The sequence below is a fragment of the Astyanax mexicanus genome, unplaced genomic scaffold (genome assembly GCF_023375975.1).
Source record: "Astyanax mexicanus isolate ESR-SI-001 unplaced genomic scaffold, AstMex3_surface scaffold_87, whole genome shotgun sequence".
Taxonomy (NCBI): Eukaryota; Metazoa; Chordata; class Actinopteri; order Characiformes; family Acestrorhamphidae; genus Astyanax; species Astyanax mexicanus.
This window is the reverse complement of record NW_026040097.1, coordinates 1-25,874: the sequence shown is the minus strand read 5'-3', so window position 1 is coordinate 25,874 and position 25,874 is coordinate 1. Positions and strand designations below refer to the sequence as shown.

At 42.9% G+C, this 25,874-nt stretch overlaps 2 protein-coding genes across 2 annotated transcripts; one reads left to right on the top strand and one right to left on the bottom strand.

Moving 5' to 3' along the window:
* Nucleotides 1–5,748: 5,748 nt before the first annotated feature.
* Nucleotides 5,749–7,763, bottom strand: LOC125798860 (aspartate and serine-rich protein-like; the record flags this gene model as incomplete). The annotated part of the gene is made up of 4 exons (XM_049474203.1): nt 7,741–7,763; nt 6,261–6,352; nt 6,156–6,163; nt 5,749–5,850 (listed from the first exon to the last, which is right to left on the bottom strand). Coding segments are annotated over exons 1-4 (225 nt in total), but the record flags the coding sequence as incomplete, so codon positions are not given.
* On the top strand, nt 7,274–24,523 carry LOC125798861 (FERM domain-containing protein 4A-like). The gene is made up of 10 exons (XM_049474204.1): nt 7,274–7,362; nt 11,593–11,658; nt 11,912–12,006; nt 12,265–12,357; nt 12,566–12,650; nt 14,830–14,886; nt 15,584–15,606; nt 16,483–16,566; nt 23,921–23,986; nt 24,308–24,523. The coding sequence occupies exons 2-10, from the start codon at nt 11,593–11,595 to the stop codon at nt 24,450–24,452; spliced, it is 714 nt and encodes a 237-aa protein (XP_049330161.1). The 5' UTR covers nt 7,274–7,362; the 3' UTR covers nt 24,453–24,523.
* Nucleotides 24,524–25,874: the final 1,351 nt, after the last annotated feature.

Here is a 25,874-nt window from a genome sequence, read left to right as displayed (position 1 = left end):
CCTCTGCATATGCCCCTACAGGACACTGACTTTCATTTTGCCCAGTTAACAGACTGCAAGAGGAAGTGCATCACTGGTCTGAGAGAAACAATATGTTCAACCTGAGTCCTGCCTTTGTCCTGGACTGAAGAGTTCACACCGTAAACTGCTGGAGTGATTAATGATCTGAGGAGAATCTCATACAGTGAGAGTCGGTCACTCCTAGTAGTGATAGGAGGAACACTAACAGTGATCTCAGTGATCTGTGCAGAACATCCTGCAGATACATGTGTTGCTGCTTTCTGTCCTGCAGAACTTCCAGCTGATAGCAGCAATCCAGCATTTATGGAGCAGCTGGGACTCAGCTTCAGCTTCAACCTACAAGTGTAGAGCTACAGGATCTACAGGCCCAGCTGTAGCAACATCTGTGGGTAAATATGCTGCAGGATCCATTCAGAACCTGTAGAACCTCCGAACCCAACCCTCTCAATCTCGTCTTATATCCAGCATAGAGGAACCAACAGGTACTAGATCCTCCTTTTAGTTACAGAAAAGTTTTTCACTATAAACTCATGAATAAAGTCAGCTGTTCTGTATATTGGTGCTGCTGCTGTAAATGTCCTCATTGCTCCTCATTTACACCTCATACCGTCTACAGCTGCCCGAGACGCTGCGCTAAATACAGCTCTGTCTGGCACTCAAACACACCGCTTAACTACCGCACCTCCCTCACACCAATACACACCGCTTAACTACCGCACCTCCCTCACACCAATACACACCGCTTAACTACCGCACCTCCCTCACACCAATACACACCGCTTAATTACCGCACCTCCCTCACACCAATACACACCGCTTAACTACCGCACCTCCCTCACACCAATACACACCGCTTAACTACCGCACCTCCCTCACACCAATACACACCGCTTAATTACCGCACCTCCCTCACACCAATACACACCGCTTAACTACCGCACCTCCCTCACACCAATACACACCGCTTAACTACCGCACCTCCCTCACACCAATACACACCGCTTAACTACCGCACTTCCCTCACACCAATACACACCGCTTAACTACCGCACCTCCCTCACACCAATACACACCGCTTAACTACCGCACCTCCCTCACACCAATACACACCGCTTAATTACCGCACCTCCCTCACACCAATAAACACCGCTTAACTACCGCACCTCCCTCACACCAATACACACCGCTTAACTACCGCACCTCCCTCACACCAATACACACCGCTTAACTACCGCACCTCCCTCACACCAATACACACCGCTTAATTACCGCACCTCCCTCACACCAATACACACCGCTTAACTACCGCACCTCCCTCACACCAATACACACCGCTTAACTACCGCACCTCCCTCACACCAATACACACCGCTTAATTACCGCACCTCCCTCACACCAATACACACCGCTTAACTACCGCACCTCCCTCACACCAATACACACCGCTTAACTACCGCACCTCCCTCACACCAATACACACCGCTGAACTACCGCACCTCCCTCACACCAATACACACAGCTAAACTACCGCACCTCCCATACACCGCTCAACTACCGCACCTCCCTCACACTGCTCAACTACCACCCCTCCCGCACACGACACACACACCCCTTATCCCCAGTTTCAGAGGGTCCTGTATTATTAGCAGTGTAAGTGGATGAGCTGCGTGTGCATTTGCATGTGTGGGTCAGCAGTGTGTGGAAGACTGCAGTGTTTTCTGGGTGAGTAAAAGTCTGAGCTCTGCGCTGGAGAAGCAGCGCAGTAATCACATCTCAGTAATGAAGAAATTGGTTTAGTTATGAATTGAGTTATAAAGCGAGTCCAGACGGAAAAAACAAAATCAGTTCCAGTTTATCTAGAACCGAGACGGAGACCCGCTGTGGAGAACAGAGCAGCGACTGTGTGCTGACCAGCCTCGTCCAATAAACAATAGCACAGCGTCACTATGGTAACTGAAACCTCACAACTTAACACAACTCCACCAAACTAAACTCTACTAATCTCCACCCAACTCATCCTAACTCCACCCAACTCAACTTCATCCAACTCAACTCTACTCATCTTAACATACCCAACTCAACCAACTCAACTACCAATCAACTTTACTCCAACCAACACAACTCCATCTAACTCAACTCAACACAACTCAACTCCACCCAACACAATATAACTCCACCCAACTCAACTACATAATACTCCTCTATCCTGTTTGGAAACAGTATATCTGTTATCCTGTTAATCTGCTATAATAGATGGTGGGCGGGGTCAGAAAAGGTAAAGCTCCCCCCACAGGCCCCGCCCTCAGCTGAGTCTCGAGTCCAGTCATGTGTCAGGGGTAACAAATCACTGTACAGAATAAAGGAAGTAAATCTAAAACTGAAGGTTGCTCAGCTTTTATCATTTACTGACCAAAAACTACCAGATATTTAAATTCTAAAACATCACTGTAATAAAGTTCTACAGGATTCTTTAATTAAAGGAACAGATCTAAACAGAACTGCTTTAATTCTTCTGACTAAACACTGACTATTAATTTATTATTATAATAATCTCCAACAGAACTACAGAATGATTAATTCATTAATTTTAAAGAAACACACATATATATAATATACAGTTTATCTACAGATCAACAAAGACTAGTTTTTACACAAATTCAGTTATCAAAACACAGTTATCAAAATTTTAATAATACATTTTACATACATATTTTATTAATATATTCAATTGAAAAATATTTAATAATAATTTTATATATATTTCTAAACATCATACTGATATATCTGCATATCAGTGAAAGTGAATATAAATGTATTAAAGTATAAAATCCTCCATCGTTTTATTTTAATATTAAAATGTGTGGAAGACGTGGAGCAGCTCGGCTCTCAGCAGCGACACAACAGCAAATATTAAATATTGACAGATTAAATATTAACTGTGTAAACTTTACACTGTAAAGTGGTGGAGAGAGGAGCTGCTGAAAAACACATTTCAACATACTTTACAATTTACATATTATATTAATCACATTCAGAAAATTAAGTTCTAGAAATATAAGCATAAAAAATATAATCTCAGGGCGAGTGCAGGGCATGCGAGGGTAATACCGTTTACACCAATATTAAATATATATTTTTACGATGTTTTATAAAAATGGTGCTGAATTAGAGTGGTAAACTGAACTGAATGCAGGACGTCTGCAGGTCGTTTCTCTAACGTCTCGCTGTGAGAAACTCTGAAGCTTCATCTACTAAACAAGTGATTTCAGCATTTAGCTGCTAGACACTGGTTTAGCGGTTAGCCTGTTAGCAGTTAGCCTGTTAGCTTTTAGCTAAGTATATAGTGTGTAGTGTGTATATATTGTATGTATATAGAGTGAGTGTTTGTGTTTGTATATAATGTGTATATACAGTGTGTGTGTGTGTGTGTACCTTCTGCTGATTGGCTGGCTCTTTAGCTGGTAGTAAGTTTACAGTGTATAGTGGTATAGAATATTTTGGGTATATAATGTATAGTGTGTATATATTGTGTGTATATATATATATATATATATATATATATATATATATATATATATATATATATATATATTGTGTATATAGTGTGTGTGTGTGTGTGTGTGTGTGTGTGTGTGTGTAGTGTGTACCTGCTGCTGATTGGCTGGCTCTTTAGCTGGTAGTAAGTTTACAGTGTATAGTGGTATAGAATGTTTTGGGTATATAATGAGTAGTGTGTATGTATTGTGTGTGTATATAGTGTGTGTTTGTGTAGTGTGCACCTGCTGCTGATTGGCTGGCTCTTCAGCTGGTAGTAAGTTTACAGTGTATAGTGGTATCCTGTGTTTTGGGTATATAATGTGTAGTGTGTATATATTGTGTGTATATAATGTGTGTGTGTGTGTGTGTAGTGTGTACCTGCTGCTGATTGGCTGGCTCTTCAGCTGGTAGTAGGTTTTGGGTTCTGGGGGAAGCTCCTCCTCATAATCCGCCACGATCCCGGACTCGCCCTGCATCCCGAACTCCCAACAACAACACCTCGTAACTCCAGCTCTGTGCGCGCGGAGTGCCAGCCGCCGTGATGTCAGTCAGCCCCGCTCCGCTCCGCGCGCTCCGCTCGCGCTGCTGTAGTCTGCGGGGGCGCGCGGGGAGCGGCGGATAGCGGGGGAGAGCGCGCTCAAAAACTACAACTCCCATAATGCACCGGCGGCGCGCCCGCAGTATCTGCCCGAGTCAGCATCTATTTTATTGGTCAGCACAGCAGCGGAATCCACCCCGCCCACATCTGCACACTCACTATAAACTCACCATAAACTCACATTAAACACAATATAAACACACTATAAACGCACAATAAACTCACTTTAAACTCACTACTATAAACTCACTATAAACACACTATAAACTCACCATAAACACACTTTAAACTCACTATAAACACACTTTAAACTCACTACTATAAACACACTATAAACTCACCATAAACTCACATTAAACACAATATAAACACACTATAAACGCACAATAAACACACTTTAAACTCACTACTATAAACTCACTATAAACTCACTTTAAACTTAATATAAATTCACTGTATATAAATACAGTATATACATAGTGTAGTTTATTGTTAGTTGTGGTTCAGTGCTAACTCGCTCTCGCCACCAGGTGTCAGTATAAACCAGCGCAGCCCAGTGCACACAGGCCCCGCCCACAACCCAGCCAATATTTCTGAGTCAAATAAAACAGCAGGATCCTAATTAGCATGATAGTGTGTGTGTGTGTGTGTGTGGGGGGGGGGGCTAAATATTAAAGCCGCACCTACTGAATGCTTGCCGTGGAACATGTCCATTCTAGGGGGCGTGGCTAAAACTGAGAACATAATTGTATGGAACAGAATGCAGTGTAAGAATGAGGGCAGCACTATTGTTTCAGTTTATCCTGTAGTGAAGCAACAACAAAGCACCACAACCGGATTTTAATTAGAGCAGATATCTTTAGTAGACCGACTTGTGTGATTAGGGTCATTGTCCTGCTGGATGACCCACCTTCTCTTCAGATTCAGTTAATGAACAGATTTCCTGATATTTTCCTTTAGAATTCTCTGATATAATTCAGAATTCATTGTTTCATCAATGAAGCAAAGCCTTCCTGATCCAGATGCAGCAAAACAGGCCCAAACCATGATACACCCACCACCATGATTCACAGATGGGATAAAGTTTTGGTCTCATCTGTCCACAAAACATTCTTTGAACAGTCTTCTGGAATCTCCACAAGATCTGTAGCAGTAGTGGGGGAGAGAGTGTAGAATAAGATCAGTGTTCGTAATATTAGTAACAGAGATAAATGCAGATTAATTCTGTAATGTTATTGAGTAAACTACACAACACTAATCTCAACTCTATAGTCAGCTAATTTTTATATAAGTATATTTAAATATATATTAAATGTATTTATTTATAAATGTATTTTATACTATTATTTTCAATATCACTGATACACTGCTATTATTTTCACTATCACTTCTATTATTTTCACTATCACTTCTATTATTTTCACTATCACTTCTATTATTTTCACTATCACTGATACACTGCTATTATTTTCACTATCACTTCTATTATTTTCACTATCACTTCTATTATTTTCACTATCACTTCTATTATTTTCACTATCACTGCTATTACTTTCACTATCACTTCTATTATTTTCACTATCACTGCTATTATTTTCACTATCATTGCTATTATTATTACTATCACTTCTATTATTTTTACTATCACTGCTATTATTAGCACTATCACTGCTATTATTTTCAGTATCACTGCTATTATTTTCACTATCACTGCTATTATTTTCACTATCACTTCTATTATTTTCACTATCACTGCTATTATTTTCACTATCACTTCTATTATTTTCACTATCACTGCTATTATTAGCACTATCACTGCTATTATTTTCAATATCACTGCTATTATTTTCACTATCACTGCTATTATTTTCACTATCACTTCTATTATTTTCACTATCACTTCTATTATTTTCACTATCACTTCTATTATTTTCAGTATCACTGCTATTATTTTCACTATCACTTCTATTATTTTCACTATCACTTCTATTATTTTCACTATCACTGCTATTATTTTCAGTATCACTGCTATTATCATCACTATCACTGCTATTATTATCACTGTCACTGCTATTATCGTCACTTTCACTTCTATTATTATCACTGTCACTGCTATTATCATCACTATCACTTCTATTATTATCACTGTCACTGCTATTACTTTCACTATCACTTCTATTATTTTCACTATCACTTCTGTTATTTTCAATATCACTGCTATTATTTTCACTATCACTGCTATTATTTTCACTATCATTGCTATTATTATTACTATCACTTCTATTATTTTCACTATCACTGCTATTATTAGCACTATCACTGCTATTATTTTCAGTATCACTGCTATTATTTTCACTATCACTGCTATTATTTTCACTATCACTTCTATTATTTTCACTATCACTTCTGTTATTTTCACTATCACTTCTGTTATTTTCAATATCACTGCTATTATTTTCACTATCACTGCTATTATTTTCACTATCATTGCTATTATTATTACTATCACTTCTATTATTTTCACTATCACTGCTATTATTAGCACTATCACTGCTATTATTTTCAGTATCACTGCTATTATTTTCACTATCACTGCTATTATTTTCACTATCACTTCTATTATTTTCACTATCACTTCTATTATTTTCACTATCACTTCTGTTATTTTCACTATCACTGCTATCATTATCACTGTCACTGCTATTATTTTCAGTATCACTCCTATATATTATCACTATCATATTACTGTATATTAATTCATATTCTAATATCATTCCCCCTCCGGTATGACTGAGGAGCTCGTGCTGTACTGGGATCAGACTGGTGAGGAGCTCGTGCTGTACTGGGATCAGACTGGTGAGGAGCTCGTGCTGTACTGGGATCAGACTGGTGAGGAGCTCGTGCTGCAGATTCTCTTTGTGATCTTTGAGGCACGTGATTTCATTTCCCACCCGTATTCTCACAAACCCCGCCCACCTCCGCTCTGACTGGCTGGGCTCCTCCCTGCTCGCGCGCTGGGATTGACCGGTGGTTTAAACTCTCCTGCGAGAGCCCCGCTCCAAGAGAGCCGCTGGCCAATCGCCGCGCGGGGGGGCGTGTCCTGCCGGAATGTGGGTGTGTTGTGAGCCGGGGTGAAGGCGTGGTGAGGCGCGCGCGGGGAGGATGCGGACCGAGCGAGCGGCGAACTGACCCACGCGCCACTAACGGTAGGACCTCATTAATGTTCATAATCAATAACCTGATCAGCAGAACCGAACCGGTATCAGCCTGGACCGGTACCGGCGGGGTGGAGGGGGGTGGGGTGTGGTGGAGATTCAGTGGAGTTACGCTGGATTCCTCTTTGTCTTTACTGGTCTTACATTTCCAGTAAACCGCTATAATATAAAACCAGTACAGTGCAGCCGCTGGTTTACCATAATTACACCAGTACAGCACCAGTACACCCAGTATAGCGGTGCTGCTGGTGGGTGAGGAGCAGAGCGTGCAGGTGGAGCTGGAGATACTGTGGGCTGAATACAATCAACTCCTCCTGATGATCCTCCTCCTGATAATCTTCCTCAGGACCGTCTCTGATCCTGATTTACAGGACTGGAGTCTTTGGCTCCATCATTGGTCCAGGACCCTCAACATCTGGACCCTTACAGATCCTGCCGGGTGTAAAAGGCAGGGGGCGGAGCCAACCCCACCCAACCCCACCCCCTCTCCCTACCTGATGACTGCGAGGAGGATGAATGGACACATTAATCGGTTGATTCTGAAAGCAGAAAGACAGGTGTGATTAGAGGGGTTCTATAGACAGGTGGAAGATGCTGATTGGTCGAGGTAAGGTGATGCAGGGTTGAAGTCTCCTGGTAGAACTTTCCTGATCTTACAGCAGTTCTTCAAGTGCAAAACTGTGACACTCTGACCAGAACAAAACAGTGATGTTCTAGACTGACCGGATCAGAACATCTCGGGTGTTCCCGATATGCCGGGTTAAAACCTACAAACAGTGTCCAAGAAACCAGAGAACCAGAAAACTGAAGAACTGGCAACTAAAAGGATCTGCAGCGTTAATGTGGGTTCAGATACTACAGACCTCCTGCAGAGGTTCTGTGGAGTCCAGACCTTTGGGTCAGAACCTGCTCCACACAGTGTTAGTCCGGTGATTTTAATAATATGGCTGATCAGTGGCGCTGCTGATACAGATCTCGAAATACCAGTAACAATTTTTTACTAAACTGGGAAAATCTAAGACTCAGCTTACTGGTGTCACACCATCACCGCCAGTCTAACCAGCGCCAGTCTAACCAGCTTCAATCTAAACCAGCTTCAGTCTAAACCAGTTTCAATCTAAACCAGCTCCAGTCTAAACAGCTTCAGTCTAACCAGCTCCAGTCTAAACCAGCTTCAGTCTAACCAGCTCCAGTCTAAACAGCTCCAGTCTAACCAGCTTCAGTCTAAACAGCTCCAGTCTAACCAGCTTCAATCTAAACCAGCTCCAGTCTAAACCAGCTCCAGTCTAACCAGCTTCAGTCTAAACAGCTTCAATCTAAACCAGCTCCAGTCTAAACAGCTCCAGGCTAAACCAGCTTCAGCCGAACCAGCTTCAGTCTAAACAGCTCCAGTCTAACCAGCTTCAATCTAAACCAGATCCAGTCTAAACAGCTCCAGTCTAAACAGCTCCAGTCTAACCAGCTCTAGTCTAACCAGCTCCAGTCTAACCAGCTCCAGTCTAACCAGCTCCAGTCTAACCAGCTCCAGTCTAAACCAGCTTCAATCTAAACCAGCTCCAGTCTAAACAGCTCCAGTCTAACCAGCTCTAGTCTAACCAGCTCCAATCTAACCAGCTCCAGTCTAACCAGCTCCAGTCTAACCAGCTCCAGTCTAAACCAGCTTCAGTCTAACCAGCTTCAGTCTAACCAGCTCCAGTCTAACCAGCTCCAGTCTAAACCAGCTCCAGTCTAACCAGCTCCAGTCTAAACCAGCTCCAGTCTAAACCAGCTTCAGTCTAACCAGCTTCAGTCTGGGATGGAGGCAGTAGGGGTCAGGGTGGAGGCAGGATGTGTCGGAACGGGTCGAGATGGAGGCAGGACGGGTCGGGACAGGTCGGGATGGAGGCAGGACGGGTCGGGATGGAGGCAGGACGGGTCGGGATGGAGGCAGGACGGGTCGGGATGGAGGCAGGACGGGTCGGGACGGGTCGGGGTGGAGGCAGGACGGGTCGGGATGGTAACTTTGTGGGTCAGACGGGACAGTGTCAGGGCGGGGGTTGGGACGAGACAGTAAGATCAGGTTTGTTTGTTGCTCCTGTACTTCCTCTCTGGACAGGAAGTAGCAGAAGGCTGAGCTGGATAAACAGGATGCGGCGGGACGAGTCGCTCGGCCTGATCAGAAGAATGGGCCGGGTACTGTCTCACTTCTGAGAGAAAAAAAAACAAGCTTACTATCAGAAGTGTGAAGTAATGAATTACAAATACCTTATTACATTACTTTAGTATAAATGTATTTTATCTATACTTTACTGGAGTAATTATTTTAGTAGAATGTAAATATATTAAAGAAGTTTAGTTGGGCTGGAGTTTATCTGGAGTTCTCTTGAGTCTCTGAACGTACATCTGCTATGTTCTTACTGGTGTAACTTACACCCCATACACACACTTTACACACACACACACACACACACACTTTACACACAGAGAGTGAAAATGTTTTGTGTGTGTTACAGATGCATAGCTCTTATTCTCAGTTAATTTACAGCATGAGTGGTTATCCTGTCCCTGGAAGACTGCAGCACTGTACGGCGCAGTATGGGTACAACAGATTACAGTGCTGGTGATTCTGTATCTACTGTAACTGTAGATTAATTACAGAGCAGTACGGGTACAACAGATTACGGTGCTGGTGATTCTGTATCTACTGTAACTGTAGATTAATTACAGAGCAGTACGGGTACAACAGATTACAGTGCTGGTGATTCTGTATCTACTGTAACTGTAGATTAATTACAGAGCAGTACGGGTACAACAGATTACAGTGCTGGTGATTCTGTATCTACTGTAACTGTAGATTAATTACAGAGCAGTATGGGTACAACAGATTACAGTGCTGGTGATTCTGTATCTACTGTAACTGTAGATTAATTACAGAGCAGTACGGGTACAACAGATTACGGTGCTGGTGATTCTGTATCTACTGTAACTGTAGATTAATTACAGAGCAGTACGGGTACAACAGATTACAGTGCTGGTGATTCTGTATCTACTGTAACTGTGGAGATGGAGGTGAAAGTGAAGGAGGTGAAGGTGGAGGAGGTAGAAATGGAGGTAAAGGTGGAGGAGGTGGAGATGGAGGCGAAGGTGGAGGAGGTGGAGATGGAGGTGAAGGTGGAGAAGGGTGGAGATTGAGGTGAAGGTGGAGGAGGTGGATATGGAGGTGAAGGTGGAGCGGCTCAGACCGGTGATTATCCTGGATCTGCAGACCAAACGACGGCTGGAGAATTAATTATTCAACAGAACCTCCAGCCCAGACAGATCTGAGATCAGATCCAGATCCAGAGAGATATCAGAAACTTCCCCTCCATCAGCCATCACACATCCCCCTCTCTTACAGACGAGTTATAAAGAGAAAGAGAGAGAGAGAGAAATAAAGAAAAAAGTGATAGAGAGAGAGAAAGTGATATATATATATATATATATAGAGAGAGAGAGAGAGAGAGAGAGATAGAGACTGATAGAGAATGACAGAACCTGATTATTGGACTGAGAACAGTCTGGATGGTCCGGTTGGTTGTTGGTTTGATCAGTAGGTGTGATCTGAGGACAGTTTGATTATTGGGGTTGATTTGAGGTTTAGTTCACTCTGTACAGATTAGTGTTAGGAATTAGCATAGCATTATTGTAGCATTAGCGCAGGCCAAAGTCCGGCATGTCTACAGAGCGGTGGTGACCCAGACCGGCGGCAGGCCGTACCAGCCGGACCAGAACCCGGAGCTTTAGTGCAACGGGCGGCAGGAGGACTGTACGAGACAGTTTGGTACGGGACGGTTTGGGGACGGAGGAGGGCGGGATGGGGGCATGTCGGAAGTGTCTGAAGCCCTGTTTCTACCTGGATCAGGTGTATCAGGTACGGGACGGTTTGGTACGGGACGGTTTGGTGCGGGACGGAGGAAGGCGGGATGGGGGCGTGTCAGAAGTGTCTGAAGCTCTGTTTCTACCTGGATCAGTTGTATCAGGTACGGGACGGTTTGGTACGGGACGGTTTGGTACGGGACGTGATCTTTAGCAGAGCTGATCCAGAAAGATTTTATATTTGTTTATTAAAGAGCTGAAACACTTTCATAACTTCAGCTTATTTCATTCAGAGCCGGGGTTTGAGATGAAGGGATGGATGATAGATGTGATCTGTTTATTAATCTGATTATTAATCTGATTATTGATCTGATTATTGATCTGCAGATGACGGAGGGACGGCTCTGCCAGGTTCTCCTGCTGGATAACCGAACCCTGGAGCTGCTGGTTCAGGTACGACTTTACAACTCTCTACAACTCTAATCACACCACCTCTATAAATATTAATAATAATAATAATAATAATAATAATAATAATAATAATAACACTTCACACGGTGTAAGAATATGTTGATGCTATATCTGATTTTAATTACAGGTAGATACTCTTACTAAACACTGATATAAACATATTTATATTTATTTTGTATAAATGTTTTATTAATGTATTTTCATGTATATTAATGTTTATGTTTTTATCCTGTAGCCAAAGCTGTTGTCCCGGGAACTCCTGGATTTAGTCTCCTCCCACTTTAACCTGAAAGAGAAAGAATATTTCGGATTCACTTTTACTGACGACACGTAAGTTGCGATAATCCGTTAAACGTATAATAATATACATATATTATTATTATTATTATTATTATTATTTAAAAGTAATTGTAAGTTATTCTGTAAACTAAAATAATAATAATCATTATGACATATGAAAATTATTAAATTAATATTCTGAATAATTTAGTTTTAGTTTAGTTTTAGTTAAGTGAGAATTTTATGACAGGGTCACGTTTCTCACGTTTCTCACGTTTCTGGCGTTTCTGGCGTTTCCTGCTCCTCTAGTGGTCAGTGTAAGTGGTTGCAGTTGGACCGCAGAGTTCTGGATCATGACTTTTCCAAGAAGTCCGGACCGATCCCCCTCAACTTCCTGGTCAGGTATCTTATCCTGACTGTCTCACACTCACCTACAAACAGAACCACCCAGAACTATCTAGAACCATCATATTAATCCAGATTTTAAATGATGCTTCTATAAAAGAATATATATATATATTTATTTTAATGTAAATTAAAATCTGAACACAGACAGTAAAGTGAAATGAAATATAACTTACATAATAAAAGTCTCTGTGTTTTCTCTCAGGTTTTATATAGAGAATATTTCTCTGCTGAAGGATCATGTGACCGTGGAGCTGTTCTTCCTCAACGCTAAAGCTGCTATTTATAACGTAAGTCTCGTCCAATAGCATTCCACACATTTTCTATAATCAAGGATTATAGATCTGGAGATACAGCAGCAGTGTGTGGAGCAGCAGCAGCAGTGTGTGGAGCAGCAGTGTGTGGAGCAGCAGCAGCAGTGTGTGGAGCAGCAGCAGCAGTGTGTGGAGCAGCAGCAGTGTGTGGAGCAGCAGCAGCAGTGTGTGGAGCAGCAGTGTGTGGAGCAGCAGCAGCAGTGTGTGGAGCAGCAGCAGTGTGTGGAGCAGCAGTGTGTGGAGCAGCAGCAGCAGTGTGTGGAGCAGCAGCAGTGTGTGGAGCAGCAGCAGTGTGTGGAGCAGCAGCAGCAGTGTGTGGAGCAGCAGCAGCAGTGTGTGGAGCAGTCTGCCGGCAGTGTGTGGAGCAGCAGCAGTGTGTGGAGCAGCAGCAGCAGTGTGTGGAGCAGTCTGCCGGCAGTGTGTGGAGCAGCAGCAGTGTGTGGAGCAGCAGCAGTGTGTGGAGCAGCAGCAGCAGTGTGTGGAGCAGCAGCAGTGTGTGGAGCAGCAGCAGCAGTGTGTGGAGCAGCAGCAGTGTGTGGAGCAGCAGCAGCAGTGTGTGGAGCAGCAGCAGTGTGTGGAGCAGCAGCAGCAGTGTGTGGAGCAGCAGCAGCAGTGTGTGGAGCAGCAGTGTGTGGAGCAGCAGCAGCAGTGTGTGGAGCAGCAGTGTGTGGAGCAGCAGCAGCAGTGTGTGGAGCAGCAGCAGTGTGTGGAGCAGCAGTGTGTGGAGCAGCAGCAGCAGTGTGTGGAGCAGCAGTGTGTGGAGCAGCAGCAGCAGTGTGTGGAGCAGCAGCAGTGTGTGGAGCAGCAGCAGCAGTGTGTGGAGCAGCAGTGTGTGGAGCAGCAGCAGTGTGTGGAGCAGCAGCAGCAGTGTGTGGAGCAGCAGCAGTGTGTGGAGCAGCAGTGTGTGGAGCAGCAGCAGCAGTGTGTGGAGCAGCAGCAGCAGTGTGTGGAGCAGCAGCAGTGTGTGGAGCAGCAGTGTGTGGAGCAGCAGTGTGTGGAGCAGCAGCAGCAGTGTGTGGAGCAGCAGTGTGTGGAGCAGCAGCAGCAGTGTGTGGAGCAGCAGCAGCAGTGTGTGGAGCAGCAGCAGTGTGTGGAGCAGCAGTGTGTGGAGCAGCAGTGTGTGGAGCAGCAGCAGCAGTGTGTGGAGCAGCAGTGTGTGGAGCAGCAGCAGTGTGTGGAGCAGCAGCAGCAGTGTGTGGAGCAGCAGTGTGTGGAGCAGCAGTGTGTGGAGCAGCAGTGTGTGGAGCAGCAGCAGCAGTGTGTGGAGCAGCAGTGTGTGGAGCAGCAGCAGTGTGTGGAGCAGCAGTGTGTGGAGCAGCAGCAGCAGTGTGTGGAGCAGCAGCAGTGTGTGGAGCAGCAGTGTGTGGAGCAGCAGCAGCAGTGTGTGGAGCAGCAGCAGTGTGTGGAGCAGCAGCAGCAGTGTGTGGAGCAGCAGTGTGTGGAGCAGCAGCAGCAGTGTGTGGAGCAGCAGTGTGTGGAGCAGCAGCAGTGTGTGGAGCAGCAGCAGCAGTGTGTGGAGCAGCAGCAGTGTGTGGAGCAGCAGTGTGTGGAGCAGCAGCAGCAGTGTGTGGAGCAGCAGTGTGTGGAGCAGCAGCAGTGTGTGGAGCAGCAGCAGCAGTGTGTGGAGCAGCAGTGTGTGGAGCAGCAGTGTGTGGAGCAGCAGTGTGTGGAGCAGCAGCAGCAGTGTGTGGAGCAGCAGTGTGTGGAGCAGCAGTGTGTGGAGCAGCAGCAGTGTGTGGAGCAGCAGTGTGTGGAGCAGTCTGCCGGCAGTGCTGGCACTAACATGACGAAGCTGGAGATCATCACTGCACTCTGAATGTCCTCAGTCATGTCTGTGGTTCCTCCTCTCTGAAGTTGGTGTAAATCTCTCAGATCCGCCTCCAACAGCTGAGACCTGCGATTCCCCACATCTCCTCTCTGAGGCTTCTTACTAATCATTTACATATATTATGATGTCAGACCCACCCACCAAGTTTCATTCCTGTAGGTTCTTTCATTCTGGGTGGAGATATTATTTATTGATCAGGGTTTGGGTTGAATTCTGCCTGAAATAATGTGTACCAATTAACTAACCAATTACTAGTGTGTATTTTAAAGTGTAAAGTAACTATTTAAAGTGTGTGTATATGTGTGTGTATTTGTGTGTGTGTTGCAGGGCGATATAGAGGTGGAGAGTGAACTGGTGTTTAAACTGGCTGCACACACTCTACAGGTGAGAACAGTCTGAAGTGAGCGTTACAAGTGTTACAAATAACGAACGTTGAAGCAGGTTCAAGTGTGAACAGGTTAAGGCAGGTGTGAACAGATTAAGGCTGGTGTGAACAGGTTAAGGCAGGTGTGAAGAGGCTATAGCAGGTGTGAACAGGTTAAGGCTGGTGTGAACAGGTTAAGGCAGGTCTGAACAGGTTAAGGCTGGTGTGAACAGGTTAAGGCAGGTGTGAACAGGTTAAGGCAGGTGTGAACAGGTTAAGGCTGGTGTGAACAGGTTAAGGCAGGTGTGAACAGGTTAAGGCAGTTGTGAACAGGTTAAGGCAGGTGTGAACAGGTTAAGGCTGGTGTGAACTGGCTATAGCAGGTGTGAACAGATTAAGGCTGGTGTAAACAGGTTAAGACATGTGTAAACAGGTTAAGGCTGGTGTGAACAGGTTAAGGCAGGTGTGAACAGGTTAAGGCAGGTGTGAACAGGTTAAGACATGTGTAAACAGGTTAAGGCTGGTGTGAACAGGTTAAGGCAGTTGTGAACATGTTAAGGCAGGTGTGAACAGGTTAAGGCTGGTGGTGAACAGATTAAGGCAGGTGTGAACAGGCTAGGGCAGGTGTGAACAGGTTAAGGTAGGCGTGAACAGGTTCAATCAGGTGTGAAAAGTGCAGGTGTGTTCAGTGTCTGAAGGTTTTTTTTATAATTACAGGAAGCTAAAGGTGATTTCAGCAGGTGAGTAAATCCAGACTCCTCACCTCTCACTGTATGCAGTGATGACTGTGATGATTGTGATGTTGCAGTGATGATGGTGATACATGTGATGTTGCAGTGATTATTGTGATGACTGTGATGTTGCAGTGATGATTGTGATGTTGCAGTGATGATTGTGAAGGTGCAGTGATGATTGTGATAATTGTGATGTTGCAGTAATAATTGTGATGTTGCAGTGATGATTGTGATGTTGCAGTGATGATTGTGATGATTGTGATGTTGCAGTGATGATTGTGATGCAGCGACGATTGTGATGTTGCAGTGATGATTGTAATATTTGTGATGTTGCAGTGATGATTGTGATGTTGCAGTGATGACTGTGATGTTGCAGTGATGATTGTGATGATTGTGATGTTGCAGTGATGATTGTGATGATTGTGATGTTGCAGTGATGATGGTGATACATGTGATGTTGCAGTGATTATTGTGATGATTGCGATGTCGCAGTGATGATTGTGATGATTGTGATGCTGCAGTGATGATTGTGATGATTGTGATGTTGCAGTGATGATTGTGATGTTGCGGTGATGATTGTGATGTTGCTGTGATGATTGTGATGATTGTGATGTTGCAGTGATGATTGTGATGATTGTGATGTTGCAGTGATGATTGTGATGTTGCAGTGATGATTGTGATTATTGTGATGTTGCAGTGATGATTGTGATGTTGCGGTGATGATTGTGATGATTGTGATGTTGCTGTGATGATTGTGATGATTGTGATGTTGCAGTGATGATTGTGATGTTGCAGTGATGATTGTGATTATTGTGATGTTGCTGTGATGATTGTGATGATTGTGATGTTGCAGTGATGATTGTGATTATTGTGATGTTGCAGTGATGAGAGCTGCAGAGCGGATTTGAAGAAGCTTCCCACTCTCCCCACCAGAGTCCTGAAGGAGCATCCGTCTCTCGCCTACTGGTATCAAACAACCCACCCAATAATAATAATAATAATAATAATAATAATAATAAAAAGTGTGGAAAGGAAGGTAAAGTTAAAATGTTTAAGGAGGAATTTACACAATACTACCTTAAATTTAAGGTAGCTGATTAAACGCTGCTGGTTCTGGTTAAACACTTTTGGTTAAATATGTCGAGAAATCTTTTCACCAACAGCTGGTTTATCCAGCAGCTCCTCCAATCACAGACAGTACAGAGAGAAGGGGCGGAGCTTTCTCTGAAGTACTGATGGAATGTTTTGGTTTACGATCATTTTACAGAAAACGTAGTTTAGATCAGTTTACCCAGCGAATCACATGATCAACCGCACACCTTCCACACCTTCACCTAATCTGCATATTACACCTGAGAAACGATTACCTGTAAACTCAATAAACTGTACACACACACACACTCATCACACACTATACACACACTATACACACACTCATCACACACTATACACACACTCATCACACACTATACACACACTCATCACACACACACACACACTCATCACACACTATACACACACACTCATCACACACTATACACACACTCATCACACACTATACACACACTCATCACACACTATACACACACTCATCACACACACACACACACTCATCACACACTATACACACACTCATCACACACTATACACACACTCATCACACACACACACACACTCATCACACACTATACACACACACTCATCACACACTATACACACACTCATCACACACTATACACACACTCATCACACACACACACACACTCATCACACACTATACACACACTCATCACACACTATACACACACTCATCACACACTATACACACACTCATCACACACTATACACACACTCATCACACACACACACACACTCATCACACACTATACACACACACACTCATCACACACTATACACACACTCATCACACACTATACACACACTCATCACACACTATACACACACACATCACACACTATACACACACACACACACTCATCACACACTATACACACACACACACTCATCACACACACTCATCACACACACACACACTCATCACACACTATACACACACTCATCACACACTATACACACACTCATCACACACACACACACACTCATCACACACTATACACACACTCATCACACACACACACATCACACACACACACTCATCACACACTATACACACTCATCACACACACACACACTTTACACACACACTCATCACACACTATACACACACTCATCACACACACACACTATACACACACACACACTATACACACACTATACAGACACGCACTCATCACACACACACACACACACTATACACACACACACACACACTTTACACACTTTACACACACACACACACTCATCACACACACACAATCTATACACACACACACTGTGTGATGAGTGTGCGTGTGTACAGTGTGTGTGTGTGTGTGTATAGTGTGTGTGTGTGTGTAAAGTGTGTAAAGTGTGTGTGTGTGTGTGTATAGTGTGTGTGTGTGTGTGTGTGTAAAGTGTGTGTATAGTGAGTGTGTGTGTATAGTGTGTGTGTGTGTGTGTGTGTGTGTGTGTGTAAAGTGTGTAAAGTGTGTGTGTGATGAGTGTGTGTGTGTAAAGTGTGTGTGTGTGTATAGTGTGTGTGTGTGTATAGTGTGTGTGTGTATAGTGTGTGTGTGTGTATAGTGTGTGTGTGTGTATAGTGTGTATAGTGTGTATAGTGTGTGTGTGTGTGTGTGTATAGTGTGTGTGTGTATAGTGTGTGTGTGTATAGTGTGTGTGTGTGTATAGTGTGTGTGTGTATAGTGTGTGTGTGTGTATAGTGTGTAAAGTGTGTATAGTGTGTGTGTGTGTGTGTGTGTATAGTGTGTGTGTGTATAGTGTGTGTGTGTATAGTGTGTGTGTGTATAGTGTGTGTGTGTGTGTGTATAGTGTGTGTGTGTGTGTATAGTGTGTGTGTGTGTGTATAGTGTGTGTGTGTATAGTGTGTGTGTGTGTGTGTATAGTGTGTGTATAGTGTGTGTGTGTATAGTGTGTGTGTATAGTGTGTGTGTGTGTATAGTGTGTGTATAGTGTGTGTGTGTATAGTGTGTGTGTATAGTGTGTGTGTGTATAGTGTGTGTGTGTGTATAGTGTGTGTATAGTGTGTGTGTGTGTGTATAGTGTGTGTGTATAGTGTGTGTGTGTGTGTGTATAGTGTGTGTGTATAGTGTGTGTGTATAGTGTGTGTGTATAGTGTGTGTATAGTGTGTGTGTGTGTATAGTGTGTGTGTATAGTGTGTGTGTATAGTGTGTGTGTGTGTATAGTGTGTGTGTATAGTGTGTGTGTGTGTATAGTGAGTGTGTGTGTATAGTGTGTGTGTATAGTGTGTGTGTGTGTATAGTGTGTGTGTATAGTGTGTGTGTGTATAGTGTGTGTGTGTATAGTGTGTATAGTGTGTGTGTGTGTGTATAGTGTGTGTGTATAGTGTGAGTGTGTATAGTGTGTGTGTGTATAGTGTGTGTGTGTATAGTGTGTGTGTGTATAGTGTGTGTGTGTGTGTGTATAGTGTGTGTGTATAGTGTGTGTGTGTATAGTGTGTGTGTGTGTGTGTATAGTGTGTGTGTATAGTGTGAGTGTGTATAGTGTGTGTGTGTATAGTGTGTGTGTGTATAGTGTGTGTGTGTGTGTATAGTGTGTGTGTATAGTGTGAGTGTGTATAGTGTGTGTGTGTGTATAGTGTGTGTGTGTGTGTATAGTGTGTGTGTGTATAGTGTGTGTGTATAGTGTGAGTGTGTATAGTGTGTGTGTGTATAGTGTGTGTGTGTGTATAGTGTGTGTGTGTGTGTATAGTGTGTGTGTATAGTGTGAGTGTGTATAGTGTGTGTGTGTATAGTGTGTGTGTGTATAGTGTGTGTGTGTATAGTGTGAGTGTGTAGAGTGTGTGTGTGTATAGTGTGAGTGTGTATAGTGTGAGTGTGTATAGTGTGTGTGTGTATAGTGTGTGTGTGTGTATAGTGTGTGTGTGTGTATAGTGTGTGTGTGTATAGTGTGTGTGTGTGTATAGTGTGTGTGTGTATAGTGTGTGTGTGTGTATAGTGTGTGTATAGTGTGTGTGTGTATAGTGTGTGTATAGTGTGTGTGTGTGTATAGTGTGTGTGTGTGTATAGTGTGTGTGTATAGTGTGTGTGTGTATAGTGTGTGTGTATAGTGTGTGTGTGTGTATAGTGTGTGTGTGTATAGTGTGTGTGTGTATAGTGTGTGTGTATAGTGTGTGTGTGTGTGTGTATAGTGTGTGTGTATAGTGTGAGTGTGTATAGTGTGTGTGTATAGTGTGTGTGTGTAGTGTGTGTGTATAGTGTGTGTGTGTGTATAGTGTGTGTGTGTGTGTATAGTGTGTGTGTGTGTATAGTGTGTGTGTGTGTATAGTGTGTGTGTATAGTGTGTATAGTGTGTGTGTGTATAGTGTGTGTGTATATAGTGTGTATAGTGTGTGTGTGTATAGTGTGTGTGTATAGTGTGTGTGTGTGTGTATAGTGTGTGTGTGTGTATAGTGTGTGTGTATAGTGTGTGTGTGTGTATAGTGTGTGTGTGTGTATAGTGTGTGTGTGTATAGTGTGAGTGTGTATAGTGTGTGTGTGTATAGTGTGTGTGTGTATAGTGTGTGTATAGTGTGTGTATAGTGTGAGTGTGTATAGTGTGTGTGTGTATAGTGTGTGTATAGTGTGTGTGTGTATAGTGTGTGTGTGTATAGTGTGTGTGTGTGTATAGTGTGTGTGTGTGTATAGTGTGAGTGTGTATAGTGTGTGTGTGTGTATAGTGTGTGTGTATAGTGTGTGTATAGTGTGTGTATAGTGTGAGTGTGTATAGTGTGTGTGTGTATAGTGTGTGTATAGTGTGTGTGTGTGTATAGTGTGTGTGTGTATAGTGTGAGTGTGTATAGTGTGTGTGTGTGTATAGTGTGTGTGTGTGTATAGTGTGTGTGTATATAGTGTGTGTGTATATAGTGTGTATAGTGTGTGTGTGTATAGTGTGTGTGTATAGTGTGTGAGTGTGTATAGTGTGTGTGTGTATATAGTGTGTGTGTGTATAGTGTGTGTGTGTGTATAGTGTGTGTGTGTACTGTGTGTGTGTGTGTATAGTGTGTGTGTGTGTAGTGTGTGTGTGTATAGTGTGTGTGTGTGTATAGTGTGTGTGTGTATAGTGTATAGTGTGTGTGTGTATAGTGTGTGTGTGTATAGTGTGTGTGTGTATAGTGTGAGTGTGTATAGTGTGTGTGTGTAACCGTGTGTGTATAGTGTGAGTGTGTATAGTGTGTGTGTGTAACCGTGTGTGTATAGTGTGTGTGTGTATAGTGTGTGTGTGTATAGTGTGTGTGTGTATAGTGTGTGTGTGTGTATAGTGTGTGTGTGTGTGTATAGTGTGTGTGTGTGTGTATAGTGTGTGTGTGTATAGTGTGTGTGTATAGTGTGTGTGTGTGTGTGTATAGTGTGTGTGTGTATAGTGTGTGTGTGTGTATATTGTGTGTGTGTATAGTGTGTGTGTGTATAGTGTGTGAGTGTGTATAGTGTGTGTGTGTGTATAGTGTGTGTGTGTGTGTGTGTGTGTATAGTGTGTGAGTGTGTATAGTGTGTGTGTATAGTGTGTGTGTGTATAGTGTGTGTGTGTGTATAGTGTGTGTGTGTGTATAGTGTGTGTGTATAGTGTGTGTGTGTGTATAGTGTGTGTGTGTATAGTGTGTGTGTGTATAGTGTGTGTGTGTGTATAGTGTGTGTGTGTATAGTGTGTGTGTGTGTATAGTGTGTGTGTGTGTATAGTGTGTGTGTGTATAGTGTGTGTGTGTGTATAGTGTGTGTGTGTGTATAGTGTGTGTGTGTATAGTGTGTGTGTGTGTATAGTGTGTGTGTGTATAGTGTGTGTGTGTGTATAGTGTGTGTGTGTGTGTGTGTGTGTATAGTGTGTGTGTGTGTATAGTGTGTGTGTATAGTGTGTGTGTATAGTGTGTGTGTGTATAGTGTGTGTATAGTGTGTGTGTATAGTGTGTGTGTATAGTGTGTGTGTGTATAGTGTGTGTGTGTGTATAGTGTGTGTGTGTGTATAGTGTGTGTGTATAGTGTGTGTGTGTATAGTGTGTGTGTGTATAGTGTGTGTGTGTGTATAGTGTGTGTGTGTATAGTGTGTGTGTGTGTATAGTGTGTGTGTGTATAGTGTGTGTGTATAGTGTGTGTGTGTGTGTGTGTGTGTATAGTGTGTGAGTGTGTATAGTGTGTGTGTGTGTGTATAGTGTGTGAGTGTGTATAGTGTGTGTGTATAGTGTGTGTGTGTATAGTGTGTGAGTGTGTATAGTGTGTGTGTATAGTGTGTGTGTGTATAGTGTGTGTGTGTATAGTGTGTGTGTGTATAGTGTGTGTGTGTATAGTGTGTGTGTGTGTATAGTGTGTGTGTGTGTATAGTGTGTGTGTGTGTATAGTGTGTGTGTGTATAGTGTGTGTGTGTGTATAGTGTGTGTGTGTATAGTGTGTGTGTGTGTATAGTGTGTGTGTGTGTATAGTGTGTGTGTGTATAGTGTGTGTGTGTGTATAGTGTGTGTGTGTGTATAGTGTGTGTGTGTGTATAGTGTGTGTGTGTGTATAGTGTGTGTGTGTATAGTGTGTGTGTGTATAGTGTGTGTGTGTATAGTGTGTGTGTGTGTATAGTGTGTGTGTGTGTATAGTGTGTGTGTGTGTATAGTGTGTGTGTGTGTGTATAGTGTGTGTGTGTATAGTGTGTGTGTGTATAGTGTGTGTGTGTGTATAGTGTGTGTGTGTGTATAGTGTGTGTGTGTGTGTATAGTGTGTGTGTGTATAGTGTGTGTGTGTATAGTGTGTGTGTGTATAGTGTGAGTGTGTATAGTGTGTGTGTGTATAGTGTGTGTGTGTATAGTGTGTGTGTATAGTGTGTGTGTGTGTATAGTGTGAGTGTGTATAGTGTGAGTGTGTATAGTGTGAGTGTGTATAGTGTGTGTGTGTATAGTGTGAGTGTGTGTGTGTAGTGTGTGTGTATAGTGTGAGTGTGTATAGTGTGTGTGTGTGTATAGTGTGAGTGTGTATAGTGTGTGTGTGTGTATAGTGTGTGTGTGTATAGTGTGTGTGTGTATAGTGTGAGTGTGTATAGTGTGAGTGTGTATAGTGTGAGTGTGTATAGTGTGAGTGTGTATAGTGTGTGTGTGTATAGTGTGTGTGTGTGTATAGTGTGTGTGTGTATAGTGTGTGTGTGTATAGTGTGAGTGTGTATAGTGTGAGTGTGTATAGTGTGTGTGTGTATAGTGTGTGTGTGTGTATAGTGTGTGTGTGTATAGTGTGAGTGTGTATAGTGTGAGTGTGTATAGTGTGTGTGTGTGTATAGTGTGAGTGTGTGTGTATAGTGTGTGTGTGTATAGTGTGAGTGTGTATAGTGTGAGTGTGTATAGTGTGAGTGTGTATAGTGTGAGTGTGTATAGTGTGAGTGTGTATAGTGTGTGTGTGTATAGTGTGTGTATAGTGTGTGTATAGTGTGTGAGTGTATAGTGAGTGTGTGTACAGTGTGTGTGTGTGTATATAGTGTGTGTTTATAGTGTGTGTGTGTGTATTGTGTGAGTGTGTATAGTGTGAGTGTGTGTGTATAGTGTGAGTGTGTATAGTGTGAGTGTGTGTGTATAGTGTGTGTGTGTATAGTGTGTGTGTGTATAGTGTGAGTGTGTATAGTGTGAGTGTGTATAGTGTGAGTGTGTATAGTGTGTGTGTGTATAGTGTGAGTGTGTATAGTGTGTGTGTGTAGTGTGTGTGTATAGTGTGAGTGTGTATAGTGTGTGTGTGTAGTGTGTGTGTATAGTGTGTGTGTATAGTGTGTGTGTGTGTATAGTGTGAGTGTGTATAGTGTGTGTGTGTGTATAGTGTGTGTGTGTATAGTGTGTGTGTGTGTGTGTATAGTGTGTGTGTGTAACCGTGTGTGTATAGTGTGTGTGTGTGTATAGTGTGTGTGTGTGTATAGTGTGTGAGTGTGTATAGTGTGTGTGTGTATAGTGTGTGTGTGTAACCGTGTGTGTATAGTGTGTGTGTGTGTATAGTGTGTGTGTGTGTATAGTGTGTGAGTGTGTATAGTGTGTGTGTGTGTATAGTGTGTGTGTGTATAGTGTGTGTGTGTATAGTGTGTGTGTGTGTATAGTGTGTGAGTGTGTATAGTGTGTGTGTGTATAGTGTGTGTGTGTATAGTGTGTGTGTGTAACCGTGTGTGTGTGTAGTGTGTGTGTGTGTATAGTGTGTGTGTGTGTAGTGTGTGTGTGTAACCGTGTGTGTATCTCTGCAGTGAGGAGCGAGTGGTGGAACAGTATAAGATGTTGAGGGGCGTGTCCAGGGGTCAGGCCATCGTCCAGTGAGTATTACAGTACCTTCATTTGGCCAGTAGAGGCACTGCAGACACTAATGTAGCTAACAGTTAATGTACAATATTAAACTATATATAAATATAATATACTATACTCTAACCCAGTTAGCTCTGGAGCTACAAAGCTAATGTAGCTAAGAAGCAATGGGATCTAAGACCCCATTATTTAGCAGAGGCGCTAGGTATATGTAGCTATATTAGTATAGCAGCTCCAGTGCTAAGTCGTGCATCAGCTGGATGTGTGTTTAATGTGATTGGCTGTGGGTGGCTGTGATTGGCTGTGTGAATAACAGTGGTGCTGTGTTTCAGGTACCTGAGCCTGGTGGAGGCGCTGCCCACATACGGAGTGCACTATTACGAAGTGAAGGTAATTAATAATATCAGGGTTCAGATCAATACTCTAATCACACTTTCCAAAACCACAGAACCCGATTGGGTGAGCTCACTCTGCTGATCAATATCTGCTCTTAACTCGAGATTCTCCAGATTAGTTTGAGATTTGTTCTAATCTGAAGCTGTTGTTACTCCGGGCTCGTTTGGGTCAGAACCATGATCTGGAAGAACCAAAACTCGCTCTGACCAGTAGATCCGGTCCCGGTCTGTATCAGCTGATCCGTGATCCGGTTGGTTTACAGTGTGAAACTTTTTATTGGACGTTTCTGATATTATTCAAATCAATTACAGGAAGTTTATAGAGTCAGAGAGCAGTATGGGTACAACAGATTACAGTGCTGGTGATTCTGTATCTACTGTAACTGTAGATTAATTACAGAGCAGTACGGTACAACAGATTACAGTGCTGGTGATTCTGTATCTACTGTAACTGTAGATTAATTACAGAGCAGTATGGGTACAACAGATTACAGTGCTGGTGATTCTGTATCTACTGTAACTGTAGATTAATTACAGAGCAGTATGGGTACAACAGATTACGGTGCTTGTGATTCTGTATCTACTGTAACTGTAGATTAATTACAGAGCAGTACGGGTACAACAGATTACGGTGCTGGTGATTCTGTATCTACTGTAACTGTAGATTAACTTTTTATTTATAAACACTAATTAAAGGAATCTGAGGGGAATCTTTTACTCATTCTGCTGCAGGATAAACCTGCACTCCAAGAATAGAGACGCATTCTGGCAAGAAACACAATTTATCATCAACATCTGGCACCCGACAACATTCTATGTCCCAATCAGTGTGAAGTATAGAGAGACTCCGCCCACATGGGTGATGGCGATAGGATGTAGTAAAGTTGTTTAGTCTCAGTCACTAAACTGCAGTGTGAAACTGAAACTAACTGTATTAAATACAGAACAGAATCCCTATTTTAGGTATGAAAACTCGCTGAGGTGGTAAATCCAAACAATTAATATTTTTATATGTGTATTCTTGTGTGTTTGTGATATATATATTTTCTAACATTTTCTCTTTGGTGTGTGTGTGTGTGTGTGTGTGTGCAGGATAAGCAGGGAATGCCGTGGTGGTTGGGGATCAGTTATAAGGGAATCGGGCAGTACGACATCCAGGATAAAATAAAACCCAGACGGGTACGTCCGCTGTCGCTGCGCTAATATCACATCTATACATCACATCCTGTTACTGTTACATCACATCCTGTTACTGTTACCCCAGGTATCCCAGGTGGATTAAATGGGTTCCTGGGTGGTTTGCATGGTGTTGCAAATTGAGGTGAATATTGTAGTTTGTAATCACTACAGTATCACAGATTGTTGCTATGGTATTGATATGGTGTTGCTATGGTGACGATTAGCTTCAGTGTTGTGGTTTATATGGAAGATGTGGACTCGTTTCTGATCTGTCCTACATTACATAAATCTCTTTCATTTAGAATAAAGAAGGTTCGGTTCCGTG

Coding starts and splice junctions, on each gene's coding strand:
- LOC125798861 (XM_049474204.1), top strand. CDS start 11,593: ATGACGGAGGGACGGCTCTGCCAGGTTCTCCTGCTGGATAACCGAACC. Junction 12,358..12,565: donor CCCCTCAACTTCCTGGTCAG/GTATCTTATCCT, acceptor GTTTTCTCTCAG/GTTTTATATAGAGAATATTT. Junction 12,651..14,829: donor CTAAAGCTGCTATTTATAAC/GTAAGTCTCGTC, acceptor TGTGTGTTGCAG/GGCGATATAGAGGTGGAGAG.